Source organism: Lithobates pipiens, unplaced genomic scaffold (assembly GCF_037356315.1).
Source record: "Lithobates pipiens isolate NorthernLeopardFrog02 unplaced genomic scaffold, aLitPip1_a1.2 Scaffold_27, whole genome shotgun sequence".
NCBI lineage: Eukaryota > Metazoa > Chordata > Amphibia > Anura > Ranidae > Lithobates > Lithobates pipiens.
The window spans coordinates 38,094,231-38,108,081 of NW_027507788.1; the positions used below are offsets into that span (position 1 = coordinate 38,094,231).

A 13,851-nucleotide genomic window follows, 5' to 3' on the forward strand; every position below is an offset into this window, starting at 1 on the left:
TTTCTACTGAATGGGATCACCTAGATAAGCACTTTCTCCCTCCAAAGATATTTTCAGCTCTATATCCTATGGAGGAAAAATTCACAAAAAAATGGAATGTACCAGCAGTTGACACCGAGATTTCCAGTGTGAATAAAAGTCTAACTTGCCTAGTAGACAATGCACAAATGCTTAAAGATCCAACAGATAAAAGGTTGAAAAGTTGCTCAGCCTGCAGTTGCTGCAGTAGGTCCCTAAAGGACCAGTTTAGACAAGCCCTTAAAGAGGTCCCTGCACAACAGGCCCACGATTTGGCCGAACTACCAAAATCATTATGCTTTGCGCTTGTGCTAGTAAACATGCAAAGGATCCTGTGGTTAAAAAATTGGTCAGCAGAAGCACCTTGAAAAAGGCTTTTGACTAGTTTCCCTTTTCAGGGGGATCGACTATTTGGGGATGATTTAGACAAATACATTCAAATGATTTCTAGTGGGAAGAGTACTCTTTTGCCAGGCAAAAGAAAGTATAAGCGTCCTTCATTTAAGCGGACTCTTTCCCTTGTGCCAGGGGCATCCACCTCTAGGCATTGGTGACGGCCTCCACCTTCAGACTTTAGAGGAAATCCTCAGGGTCAGGCCCAGGCACAAACCTGGCCACAGACCTGGGGCCGGAAATCTGCAAAGCAGAATTCAAAAGCCTGATTATGAAGAGGTGCCCCCACCTCGCCAGAGTGGGGGGGGGGGGAAGACTTCTGCAATGCTCAGAAGTCTGGCAAGAGGAAATTCAGGACAGATGGGTCATCTCCACGGTGTCTCTAGGATACAAACTTGAATTTCAGGAATTTCCAACGTCTTGTTTTCTGAGATCAAACGTTCCCAAAGATCCAGAGAAAATGCAATCTCTGTTTCGGGTATTATGATTTACTGGCTCAAGGGGTGATCATACAGATCCCCATGGAAGAGCAAGGTTTGGGGTTATATTCAAACCTCTTTATGGTACCAAAACCAAATGGAGACCTCAGACCCATTCTTGATCTAAAAATCGTGAAGATCTGCTCCTTTCACATGGAGTCAATCGGGTCAGTAGTTTCCATCCTACAAGGAGGAGAGCTTCTGGCGTCTATCGACATCAGAGATGCATATCTGCATGTGCCCTATATTTCCCACTCACCAAAGGTTTCTGTGGTAGTTTTTTCGAAGTAGAACAGCAGCACTTTCAGTTTGTAGCCTTGCCCTTCGGGCTAGCTATAGCACCTCAGTTGTTCACAAAGGTGCCACCTCTAGCCAGGTTAAGGGCACAGGGCATAACAGTCTTGGCGTACGTAGACGATCTGTTGCTAATATACCTGTCTGTGGCTTATTTGGAGCAAAATGTACACATTACAACCAGTTACCTAGAAAGTTTGGGTTGGATTCTCAACCTAGAGAAATCTTCCTTAAATATGCTAAAAAGCAAAATGGGCCTAGTGCACAAGGCACAGCAAAGAACCCCTCAGGATATTTGCAGAAAGACCAGTAGGTATTTAAAATATATATTTTTATTTAGAAAAAATTCATATAATATAAATTGGTAGAAAAAGTTAAGATCAATCAATACAGAAATGTATACATCACTGTAGCTGCCCTGCATGGGGGCTAGAACAGATAATTACTGAAGATGAGGCCATCTTCAACAAATGTTGAAGAGATGAAGTTGGCCTTCAGTACTATTAAGTCTCAGCTTTATCAGTCTTATTTAAATGACTGCTTGCTACACATTCTTTAGTCTGGGGTTTTATGCAAGGGGTGATGTGGATTAATCCGCCAGTTAAATCCCCTTTGAGCCCTTGGAACTAAGTTTTGTCAGTGTTACAAAAACGGCCATTTGAACCAATGAAGCATATTCCCATGGTCCTTCTAGCAGGAAGCTGTTGTTTTTGGTTGCTATATCCTCAGCAAGGAGGGTTTCAGAATTGGCTGCTCTTTCTTGTAAAGAGCCATACTTGATTATTCATGAGGACAGAGTGGTGTTACGCCCTCGTCCAGATTTTTTGCCAAAAGTGGTCTCAGGTTTTCACCTGAACCAAGATATTGTCCTGCCATCGTTTTTTCCAAAACCATGTTCCAGGGAAGAAAAGTCACTACATTGTCTTGATGTGGTGAGAGCAGTGAAATTCTATTTAAAGGCAACTACTCGGATACGAAAGACTGACGTCTTATTTATTCTGCCAGAGGGTCCTAAGAAAGGACAGGCAGCGTCAAAATCCAGTGTCGCTAAGTGGATTTGGCAAGATATAACTCAAACTTATGATCTAAGGGATAAAATCCCCCTCTTTCCAAGTCAAAGTGCACTCTACCAGATCGGTTAGTTCTTCTTGGGCAGCTTGTCACCCAACCTCCATGACTCCATGATCTGCAAGGCTGCAAATTGGTCTTCAGTACATACATTCACCAAATTTTATCAGGTGGATGTAAGGAGGTATGAGGATATTTCCTTCGGGCGCAGTGTGCTGCAGGCAACAGTATAGGGCCTCACGTCTGGGGGTCCCCTGCAGGTTGTCTCTCCCTCCCTTTAATTAGCATTGCTATGGGATGTCCCATTAAGTTATTACTTGGGCTCTGTGTCCCATGATGTACGATAAAGAAAATAGGATTTTTTAACAGCTTGCCTGTAAAATCCTTTTCTTGGAGTACATCATTTGACACAGAGGTCCCTCCCCTCTTTTGGGGTTTAGATATATTGCTTTGCTACAAAAATCCTCCTCAAGGTCTAGGGGTGCCCTACGGGTTGTCTCCTTCCCCTCAAGTGGCATTGCTATGGGACGTCCCACTAAGTAAATACTAAAGGCTCTGTGTACTATGATGTACGATAAAGAAAATAGGATTTTTATAATGGCTTACCTGTAGATTCCTCTTCTTGGAGTACATCATAGGACACAGAGGTCCTGCCCCTCTTCTTTTATGGGGTTTAAGTATATTGCTTGGCTACAAAAACTGAAGTACTCCTGGAAGGAGGAGGGGTTATTTAGGGGAGTGAATTTCCTGTATTGGGTATACCAGTGTCCATCACCTGAAGGTGCCTATATACCCATTAAGTTATTATTTAGGCTTTGTGTCCCATGATATACTCCAAGAAAATGATTATACAGGTAAGCTGTTATAAAAATCATATTATTTCAGGGGTAAAAGTAGAACTAATATATATATATATATATATATATATATATATATATATATATACACACACAATGTTTTATTTTTTTCCATTTTGGATAGAGTGGGGAGTAACCTCTGTCAGTGATTTTTATTTTCATTATTTTTTTTTGTTTATTGCCATCTGTCTCCAATTGGGAAGATTTTCCTTCACTTTCTGTCCCATAGTCAAAACAGAAAGTGAGAGGAAATTCCTCCCAAAATGAGGGACTAGGGTCACCAGAAGTAATGATCCTATTGGACATTTTCCCCTTTCTTCATAATCTGTTGACAATCCAAAATTGGCTATTCTCTTTCACTCACAGTGATGACGGTAAACAGGACAAATAGAAAGGGTGAATCTCCCTAACAGGGGGCACAAGCAGCAATAAAAAAAACTTCACTCGTGTTCTAATCCCTTTAATCTAAAATGCAAACAAAGTGTTTTTTTTTTTTTGGTCTGTACTCTAAACCTATATTTTTTTTTTTTTTGGGTGTTGGTTTCTTTGATTAAGATATTTTTTTTCAACTTTAGCCACTATGTATTGACCTTCCCTAATTTTCCTTTTCAATAAAATTATGCCTTTTTATGGCTTTTTTTTTTTTAATCACTTAACACTTTTTCTCCTGTTCAAACCTTTTCAGACTGTGATTGTTCCTGTAAAAGTAGATGCAAGCTTCGGGAACATTTGCGCAGTCACACTCAAGAAAAAGTTGTTTCCTGCCCCAACTGTGGGGGAATGTTTTCCAACAACACAAAATTCTATGACCATCTCCGGCGGCAGACCTCTTTAGATCGTAAGTAAGGCCATGTGTGATAGTAGAGCCTCATTCATAGCAGGTGCTTTAATCCATGCCCCATACAGGGCCGTGTTTACCAGCACAGGGATGCACAAAGTGTTGCGTACATCCCTGTCTTGGCAGTAGCATAGCGGTCATTTGGGACACAGCTGTTACTCTTAATGAAATCCGTGCAGTTGGAGGTGTCATATTGGGAACAGGGGCTGTATCTGTGCAGCTGGTGTGTCCCAATTGACAGCTTTGAGACTGCCAACATGGAGATGCACACAACACCTGTATGGCCCTGCACAGGGAACTGATTAAGATGCCCCATGTGAACGAGGCTTTTTTTACGGAAAATGTGGATGTTGGGTTGTCTTTTTATTTATGTCTTTGGGTCTCTGGGTGGTGCAGCAGAAACCAGGTTGGGGTGCAGCAGTGGCTGGGCTCTGGATGCAGCAGTACAAGTACTGCAGGAGCAGCAGAGACCAGGCATATATGTAGCAGAAGTTTAAGCTGCAGGTGCAGCAATGGTTCTTCTGCAGATGCATGCTGGGTGAGTATTCAATAATTTTGGTAGCTCAGGGAGGTATACACATTAAGCTTAATTGGTGAAAGCGCGTTCCTGCTTGAATTTTAGTAGGGGGGAATGACATGTGACATGGTCAGGATCCTTGAAGTGGCTGCTGGAGATGGATGAGGCACAGGCCCTAGAGATTCTCTGGCTCTGCTTCCATCCAATCCACCAGCATGGCAGCTATACCTCACCCTTGCATCACACATGCCAGTCCATATTCCTGGTGTGTTAGACTGGTTGTGGAAGCCTGGTATCAAAATATATAAGTGTGTGTGTGTGTGTGTGTGTGTGTGTGTGTGTGTGTGTGTGTGTGTGTGTGGCCAAAAGTTTTGAGACTGACATATTATTTTCACAAAGTCTGCTGCTTCAGTGTTTTTAGATCCTTTTTGTCAGATGTTACTGTGGTATACTGAAGTATAATTACAAGCATTTCGTAAGTGTCAAAGGCTTTTATTGACAATTACATAAAATTTGTGCATAGAGTCAATATTTGCATTGTTGACCCCTCTTTTTCAAGACCTTTGCAATTCGCCCTGGCGTGTTGTCAATCAACTTATGGGCCACCTCCCGACTGATGGCAGCCCATTTTTTGCATAATCATTGCTTGCAATTTGTCAGATTTTCTGGGGTGGAGGGGGGGGGGATTAAGGCCTGGGAAGTTTTCTGGCCATGGACCAAAAATGTTGATGCTTTGTACCCCATGCCACTTGGTTATCACTTTTTGCATTATGGCAAGGTGCTCCATCATGCTGGAAAAGGCATTGTTTGTCACCAAACTGTTCTTGGATGGTTGGGAGAAGTTGATCTTGGAGGATGTTTTTGTACCATTCTTTATTCATGGTTGTGTTCTTAGACAAAATTGTGAGTGAGCCCACTCCCTTGGCTGAGAAGCAACCCCCCCACATGAACGGTCCCAGGATGCTTTTCTCTTGGCATGACACATAACTGATGGTAGCACTCACCTCTTCTCCGGATGAGGTTTTCTCCCTTCGTCTTTCAGGAAAGCACCTGGAGAGCATGCAGCTCCACCCACTATCCCAGGAAACACTGCAGTTTTCTTTAAAGACCGATTACTTCCACCATGGCCTCAGTCGTAGTGTTTTCTCCGGCCATGGTGGAAGCGCTGCAGGGAACCAAGGTGTGCTGCGCTTTCTCTAGGTGGGGAGAGCTGGAAGCATACCTGTGCCTGTTGCTGTGTTATCCAGACCAGCCCAGCCTCCTCCCTTACGTGCGGAGGTCGCTCCAGCGTCCTCTCTTCCTCAAGCCCGGGGGGGGGGGGGGTCTTTGGCTGCTGGAGGTTCTGCTCTCCTTAATAGACTGGCGGCATGAGGCTAGGCGCTCTGATTTGATTTTCAGCCTCATGCCTTCCGGGTTCGGATGGCGAGCGCGTCATTCTGGCCGGGGGTGGGACTTCCGGCGGTGCGACGCGTCTTCCGGTTCCGGCCGCTGGAACGCAGGAAAAGGGGACGGTCTTGACTGGCTGACATCACTTCTGGTCCTCAGCGGCGAGACACCGCAAAAATAAAAAAATGAAAGCACCCAACGCCAGTGAAGCCTTGCGGACAGTGGAGGAGGATCAATCGGCGGTGGCAGGGGCAGGAGCCACACTGGTCAGCCAGGCCCAGGTAAGCAGGGACAGTGGGCTCTGTCTTTACTCTATGGGCTTTATGTTATGAATGTCTTCCCTTCCTTGGTCTGGTAGATTGGGAACCTGCTGCATTCCTTTCCTGTTTGCTCTGTTTCAGGAAAAGTGTATCTTTATGTTGTATAAGTGAGTCTGTGGGGGGATTCACTGGCTGCAAAGCAAGGCTAAAATGATGTTAGTCTCTTCTGCTTTTTTGTCAGCATGTTATATCTCTCTATGTTTTTTTTTTTTTTTTTGTATTAAACTGAGAAAATAGATTTTTTGGTGTATTTCAGAAAATGAACGAAAAAACTAAACATGCCTCCCCCCCCCCCCCCCCCCCCCCATTGCAAAAGAAAATGTCCGTCATGTAAAAATTATACTCTGCATAAGCGGTTTGGTTAAGGAAGAAACCACCCCTACCACTCCTGCGCCGCAGCAAGGAGAGCTATTAAATTCTTTTAGGAAAGAATTGGCGGACACTTTTGAGACTTTTTGGTCCTATTTGGATAAACGCCCAGTAGCATGTAGTAATGTACCTCGGCCTCATTCCTCGGCTTCTGCATCCAGATGGGGCAGTGACTCAGAGGATGAGGGGCGTAGTGTGTCCTCAGGTTCCGAGGAAGAAGCAGATGAAGTAAAAGAAACTTCTTCTTTCCTTCTTTCCTCCTTCTTCTAAATTATCCTTAGAGGAAGTGGATGATCTTCTGAAAACTATCCACACAACTCTGAACATCACAGAGGATAAAGCCCAAATATCGTTAGACGATAGGATGTTTCAGGGTATAGGCGAGGTGAAACACAGGGTGTTTCCAGTGCACAAATTTATTTCGGAAACTATAAAGAGAATGGAAGGACACAGAGAGGGCTCCTTTCTTTTCCAGATCCCTCAAACGCAGGTTTCCTTTTGAAGAGGATAGCTCTCAGGTCTGGAACAAAAAACCTAAACTTGACACAGCATTCTCTCTGGTTTCTAGGAATACAGACCTAGCGTTTGAAGACATGGGCATCTTAAAGGATGCCATGGACTCCCTCTTAAGGAAAGCTTGGGATTCAACCTTGGCAAATTTAAAGCCAGCGATGGCATCAACAATGGTAGCCAGAAACCTGGAACACTGGTTGGAACAATTAAAAACCCATATCGAGGCAGGAACCTCCCGGAAAGATCTGCTGGATACCCTGCCGGTTCTTCTGAAAGCTGTAGGATATATGGCAGACGCTATGGCCCATTCTATAAAGCTGTCGGTCAGATCTTCAGCGTTGATAAACTCAGCACGTAGGGCCCTATGGGTTAAGACATGGACCGGGGATACAGCCTCAAAAACCTAACTGTGTGGTCTGCCGTTTTGAAGGAGAATGGTTTTTGGCCCAGACCTAGAAGCCATACTTGACAGAACGGCCGATAAGAAAAAGGCCTTTCCAGTAAAGAAAAAGGTAAATCCTCAGGGTAGCAAGAATTTTCATGCTTTTCGAAAAACCCCGGAAACTAAGGAGGCACAATATAAAAAAAAAAACCTGGAGACTTCAGAGAGGGAGGGGTAAGTCAGGGGTGTTATTCCGCTCCCTGACCCAAACACAAAGAGCCAGTGACAGTCTTCCAGCTGTGGGAGCAAGGCTACAAGCTCTCTTTCCACAGTGGAAGTCAATAACAGCCAGTCTGTTTATCCTCAAAACAATAAAAGAGGGTTACAGATTGGAATTCTCTCCTCCTGTTTGGTTTTATGTAACTTGGGCTCCCCGAGACCTAGAGAAATCGGTGGCCATGACCGCAATCCTACAGGAATTGCTCCAGCAAAGGAGTTTCCTCCAAAGAAGTAGGACTGGGGTGCTATTCACAGATATTTCTTGTAAAAAAGCCATCGGGCAAATTCAGATTAATTCTGAATTTGAAGATACTAAACAAATCGATCAGGTACAAGAAATTCAGAATGGATACTATTTTCTCAGTAAGGAGTCTCCTGACCCCAAACTGTTTCATGACATCCATAGACCTGAGGGTTGCCTACCTCCCTGTGCCTATAGCCATAGCATCTCAAAAACACCTAAGCTTTGTGGTCAGGATGGGAAGCTCAGTCCTACATCTTCAGTTCATAGCTCTTCCGTTCTGGCTGTCCTCATCCCCGAGGATATTTTACAAAGATCGTAGCAGAGGCCCTAGCCCCCCTCAGAGTAGAGGGAGTATCGATCATCCCATACTTAGACGACCTTCTAATATTTGCCAGAACAAGGGATCTATTGGAGAAGGATCTGGCAAGGACAAAGGGACACTTGGAAGGCCTCGGTTGGATAATAAACAGGGAGAGATCAAACATGATTCCATCTCAGTTCGATAAGATTCCTGGGCTGTACCATTGACTCCATACAGGAAAGAATTTTTCTCCCGGAGAAGAAGATGGGTCCAAAGCACAGTAAAAAAGACCCAGACAAACCTGCCAATTTCTATCAGCGTAGCTATGTCAATGTTGGGTCTCCTCACTGCATCTATTCCAGCAGTACAATGGGAGCGCCTCCATGCAAGGGATCTCCAGCAGGCAATATTGAGAAATTGGTCCTATGGAGTGGTCCTATGGACTAAATTGAGTCCCTGGAGAAGCTATTCAGGATGCCTCCTAGAGTTCAGAGTAAGCTCTGGTGGTGGAGGAGTCTCAAGCCTAGACAGGGGTCTGCTTTGGTGTTTCCCGGTAGACCGGAGGTTGACAACGAATGCAAGCTCCTGGGGGTGGGGTGCCCATCCGGAGGGACAGATGGCTCAGGAGAACTGAACAATCAAGGAGGCCAGGAGATCCTCCAACTGGAAGGAACTAAGGGCTATCCTGTTGGGACTATGGGCCTTCAAGAAACTGGTTCAGGGGCTCCATATGAAGGTCTTATCAGACAACGCCACATCAGTGTCTTATATAGCAAGACAGGGTGGCACAAGAAGCAGGGTGTTGCTTTCTTTGGCCAGTCAGATCCTGCCCTGTGCAGAAAGCAACCTGAAGTCCCTAACAGTGGTACATCTGAAGGGCGACCTGAATTTAGTAGCAGACTTCCTGAGCAGGGAAAGGATTCTAGAATCAGAGCAGAGTCTGAACCCTGAAGTTTTCTAAAGAGTAATAGAAAGATGGGGGTTTCCACAGATAGATCTGTTCGCATGCCAGAGCAACACAAAGGTGAAGGCCTTCTTTTATCTAAACGGACAAAACCAATCAAGGGGCCTTGATGCGCTAGCACAACCGTGGAACTTCCGCTTGTGCTACACCTTTCCTCCCTTTCAGATGACCCCTTGGTTCTGAAGAAATTACAAATGGAGACCACAAGTATGATTCTAGTGGCTCCCTTCTGGCCCAAAAGAGCATGGTTTGCAACCATACAGAAGATGGCGGTGAAACCCCATTGGGTTCTTCCGCTTTGGAGAGATTTCCTAACCCATGGACCTCTTCAGCATCCAAATATCGAGAACCTTAGTCTAACAGGGTTGATACTGAGGAGCAGATCCTAAAGAGAAAGGGATTATCCGACAAGCTGATCTCAACCCTCTTAGGCAGTCGCAAAAAGACTACTAGAGCAATTTATTTTAAAATGTGGAAACGTTTTAATTCCTGATGCTTATCGAAAGAATTCCCACCCCAGGAAATACTTTCAGTTTTAGAATTTCTCCATGAAAGAATGGAGCTTGGGTTGGCGGCCAGTACCCTGAAGGCTCAGGTGGCTGCTTTATCATTTTTTCTTGAGAGACAGTTATCTCAGGAGCTGCTTATCATTAGATTTTTTTTTTTAAGGCATTGACCAGAACTAGGCCAATACCGTTTTAAGTTTTTTCCAAGATGGGACTTATCTTTGGTTTTACAAGGTTTGACCAAAAAACCTTTTGAACCCCCCCAGAGGAAGCAATGATCAAGTTATGGTCACTTAAGCTAATTCTTTTAGTTGCAGTCACATCAGTTAGACGGGTAAGCGAGTCGCAAGCCCTTTCTGTAGCTGAACCTTTGTTACATATTTCCAGACCGGGTAGTGCTAAAAACTGACCCGGGTTTTCTGCCGAACGTATCAACAGCTTTTCATGGGACACAGGAAATAATTCTCCCTACCTTCTGTCCTACACCATCCAGCCCTAAGCAAAAGTCCTTCCATAACCTAGATGTGAGAAGATGCCTACTACACTATTTTTAGAAATCGCAAGAGAATTCAGAAAATCAAACTCTCTCTTCGTTCTGTTCGCAGGACCACGTAAAGGCTATAGTGCTTCCAAAAACGCTTTAGCTAGGTTGCTGCGATTGGCCATTAGTGAGGCCTATAAAGCATCTGGGGCAGATCCTCCCACAGGGGTAGTCGCCCACTCTACACGGGCAGTAGCAACATCCTGGGCGGAAAGAGCAGGGGCCTCTCCGAGTCGAATTTGTAAGGCGGCCACGTGGATATGTTTCTTCGCCTTCACCCACCACTACAGGTTGGACCTGCTATCAGCGTCAGAACAATCATTTGGCAGAAAGGTTCTGCAGGCGGTGGTCCCACCCTAGAGTAAGTACTCTCTTATATCCAGGTGCTGTACTGAAAGATGAAGGGAGAAAACCCTAGTTACACTTACCGGTAACGGTATTTCTACGCGTCTTTCAGGACAGCGCCGATGACCCGCCCTATTTTTGTTTGAAAAATGTAGTGTTATTGCTATGTTCTGCTTATCTAATTTCAGCATGGCTGGAGGTACTCTATTAACAACTGAGGCCATGGTGGAAGTGATCGGTCTTTAAAGAAAACTGTAGTGTTTCCTGGGAAAATGGGTGGAGCTGCGCCCTCGCCAGGTGCTGTCCTGAAAGACTCGTAGAAATACCGTTACCGGTAAGTCTAACTAGGGTTTTTTCCCAGGTGTCCCAAACATTCGGAAAGGGGATTCATCAGAAAAAATTACTTTACTCCAGTCCTCAGCAGTCCAATCCCTGTACCTTTTGCAGAATATCAGTCTATCCCTGATGTTTTTCCTGGAGAGGCATGGCTTCTTTGCTGCTCTCCTTGACACCAGGCCATCCTCCAAAAGTCTTTGCCTCACTGTGTGTGCAGATAAACTCACACCTGCCTGCTGCCATTCCTGTGCAAGCTCTGCGCTGGTGGTGCCCCGATCTCGCAGCTGAATCAACTGTGGAAGACGGTCCTGGCACTTGCTGGACTTGGGCACCCTGAAGGCTTCTTCCTAAATGCAGTGGAAATTTTTTTTTATGGGATTAAGTTAATTTTCATGGCAAAGAGGGACTTTGGAATTGATTGCAATTCATCTGGTCACTCTTCATAACATTCAGGACTACATCATAAAAACTGAGGCAGCAGAGTTTGTGAAAATGTATGTTTTTGTCATTCTCAAAACTTATGTGTGTGTGTGTGTGTGTATATAATATATATATATTATACTAAACCATTTCTTTCTTTTTAATTTTGATGATTATGGATGGCTTACAGCTAGTGAAAACCCAAAATTCTGTAACTCAGGAAATTTAGACTATTGTTAAAAAGTTCACTATTGTAGACTCATGGTGTCACACGCTAATTAGCTAATTACCTTAAAACACCTGTAAAGGTTTTCCCTTAAATGGTCGTTCAGTAGCTTACACAATCGTGGGGAAGACAGCTGAATTGACAGTTGTCCAGAAGACAGTCATTGACACCCTCCACAAAGAGGGTAAGTCACAAAAGGTCAATGCTAAAGAAGCTGGCTGTTCAGACTGCTGTATCCAAGCATAATAATGGAGGGTTGCGTGGAAGGAAAAAGTGGTAGAAAAAGGTGCACAAGCAACAGGGATAACCGCAGTCTTGAGAGGATTGTGAAACAAAGGCCATTCAAGAATTTGGGGTAGATTTACAAGGAGTGGACTACGGCTGGTGTCAGTGCTTCAAAAGCAACCACACACAGACTGATCAAGAACATGGGCTACAACTGTTGCATTCTTTGTGTCAAGCCACTCCTCAACCAGAGAAAATGTTAGAAGCATCTTACCTGGGCTAAGGAGAAAAGGGACTGAACTGTTGCACAGTGGTCCAAAGTCCTCTTTTCGGATGAAAGTAAATTTTCGGATTTAATTTGGAAATCAAGGTCCCAGAGTCTGAAGAAAGAGTGGAGAGGCATAGAATCCAAGTTTTATGAGGTCCAGAGTGAAGTTTTCACAGTCCGTAATGATTTGGGTAGCCAAGTCATCTGTTGGTGCTGGTCCACTGTGTTTTTTATCAAGTGCGGAGTTAGCACAGCCCTCTACCAGGAAATTCTAGAGCATGCTTCCCTCTGCTGAGCAGCTTCATGGAGATGCTGATTTAATTTTCCAGCAGGACTTAGTACCTGCCCACACTGCCAAAAGTACTAATATCTGGTTTAATGATTATGGTATCACTGTACTTGATTGGTCAGAAAACTTGCCTGACCTAAACCCCACAGAGAATCGGTGGGGTATTGTCAAGAAAATGATTGAGAGATACCAGACCCGACAGGCTGCTATCAAAGTAACCTGAGCTTCCATAACACCTCAGCAGTGCCGCAGGCTGGCTGCCTCAATGCCAGGCCGCATTGATGCAGTAATTTATGCAAAAGGAACCCTGATGAAGTATTGAGTGCATATTATGCTGTACATGGACATTTTTTAGTAAGCCAACGTTTCTGTATTAAAAATCCTTTTTCTTATTGTCTTATGTAATCACATTTTCAGAGATACTGAATTTTGGGTTTTCACTAGCTATAAGCCATAATCATTAAAAGCAAGAAATGCTTGAAATATATTGCTCTGTGTGTAATGATTCTCCAATGCATCCAGAAAGTATTCACAGCTCTTCACATTTTCCACATTTTGTTATGTTAGCCTTATTCCAAAATTGAATAAATTCATAATCTTTCTCACAATACTACACAATACTACAAACAATGCCCCACAATGACAACGTGAAAGAAGTTTGTTTGAAATCTTTGCAAATTTTTTTAAAATAAACAAAAAAAATCCCTTGTACATAAATTTTCACAGCCTTTGCCATGACACTCAAAATTGAGCTCAGGTATATCCTGTTTGCACTGGTCATCCTTGAGATGTTTCTACAACTTGATTGGAGTCCGACTTTGGTCAATTCTGTTGTTTGGACATGATTTGGAAATGCACACACCTGTCTATATAAGGTCCTACAGGTAACAGTGCATGTCAGACCACAAACCAAGCCATGGAGTCCAATGAATTGTCTGTAGACCTCCGAGACAGGATTGTATTGAGGCACAGATCTGGAGAAGGGTATAGAAACATTTCTGCAGCATTGAAGGTCCCAATGAGTACAGTGGCCTCCATCCTCTGTAAATGGAAGAAGTTTGGAACCACCAGGACTCTTCCTAGAGCGGGCCACCCGACCAAACTGAGCAATCGTGGGAGAAGGGCATTAGTCGGGAGGTGACCAAGAACCAGCGTTTCTCTGTGGAGAGAGGAGAATCTTCCAGAAGAACAACCATCTCTGCAGCACTCACCCATTCAGGCCAAAGTGGCGAGACAGAAGCCACTCCTAAGTAAAAGGCACATGACCGCCAGCCTGGAGTTTGCCAAAAGGCACCTGAAGGTCTTCCAGACCACGAGAAACAAAATTCTCTGGTCTAATAAAACAAAGATTGAACACTATGGCCTGAATGGCAAGCGTCATTTCTGGAGAAAACCGGGCACCACTCATCACCTAACCAATACGATCCCGACAGTGAAGCAGTGGCAGGAACTGGGAGACTAGTCAGGATCAAG

General features: G+C 44.3%; 1 protein-coding gene and 1 long non-coding RNA gene across 3 annotated transcripts in view; both read left to right on the top strand.

Moving 5' to 3' along the window:
• Positions 1–13,851, top strand: part of LOC143933790 (uncharacterized) — a 283,408-nt gene that overhangs the window by 142,600 nt on the left and 126,957 nt on the right. The gene's annotated exons all lie outside the window — the stretch shown is intronic.
• Positions 1–13,851, top strand: part of HINFP (histone H4 transcription factor) — a 79,053-nt gene that overhangs the window by 22,679 nt on the left and 42,523 nt on the right. For both annotated transcript variants that reach the window (XR_013263149.1, XM_077456818.1), the window contains exon 4: positions 3,795–3,947. Coding sequence is in view for 1 of the 2 variants with exons in the window: in XM_077456818.1 (XP_077312944.1) it covers positions 3,795–3,947 (153 nt within the window). In the remaining variant the exon portion in view is untranslated. The remainder of the gene's footprint in view (positions 1–3,794; positions 3,948–13,851) is intronic.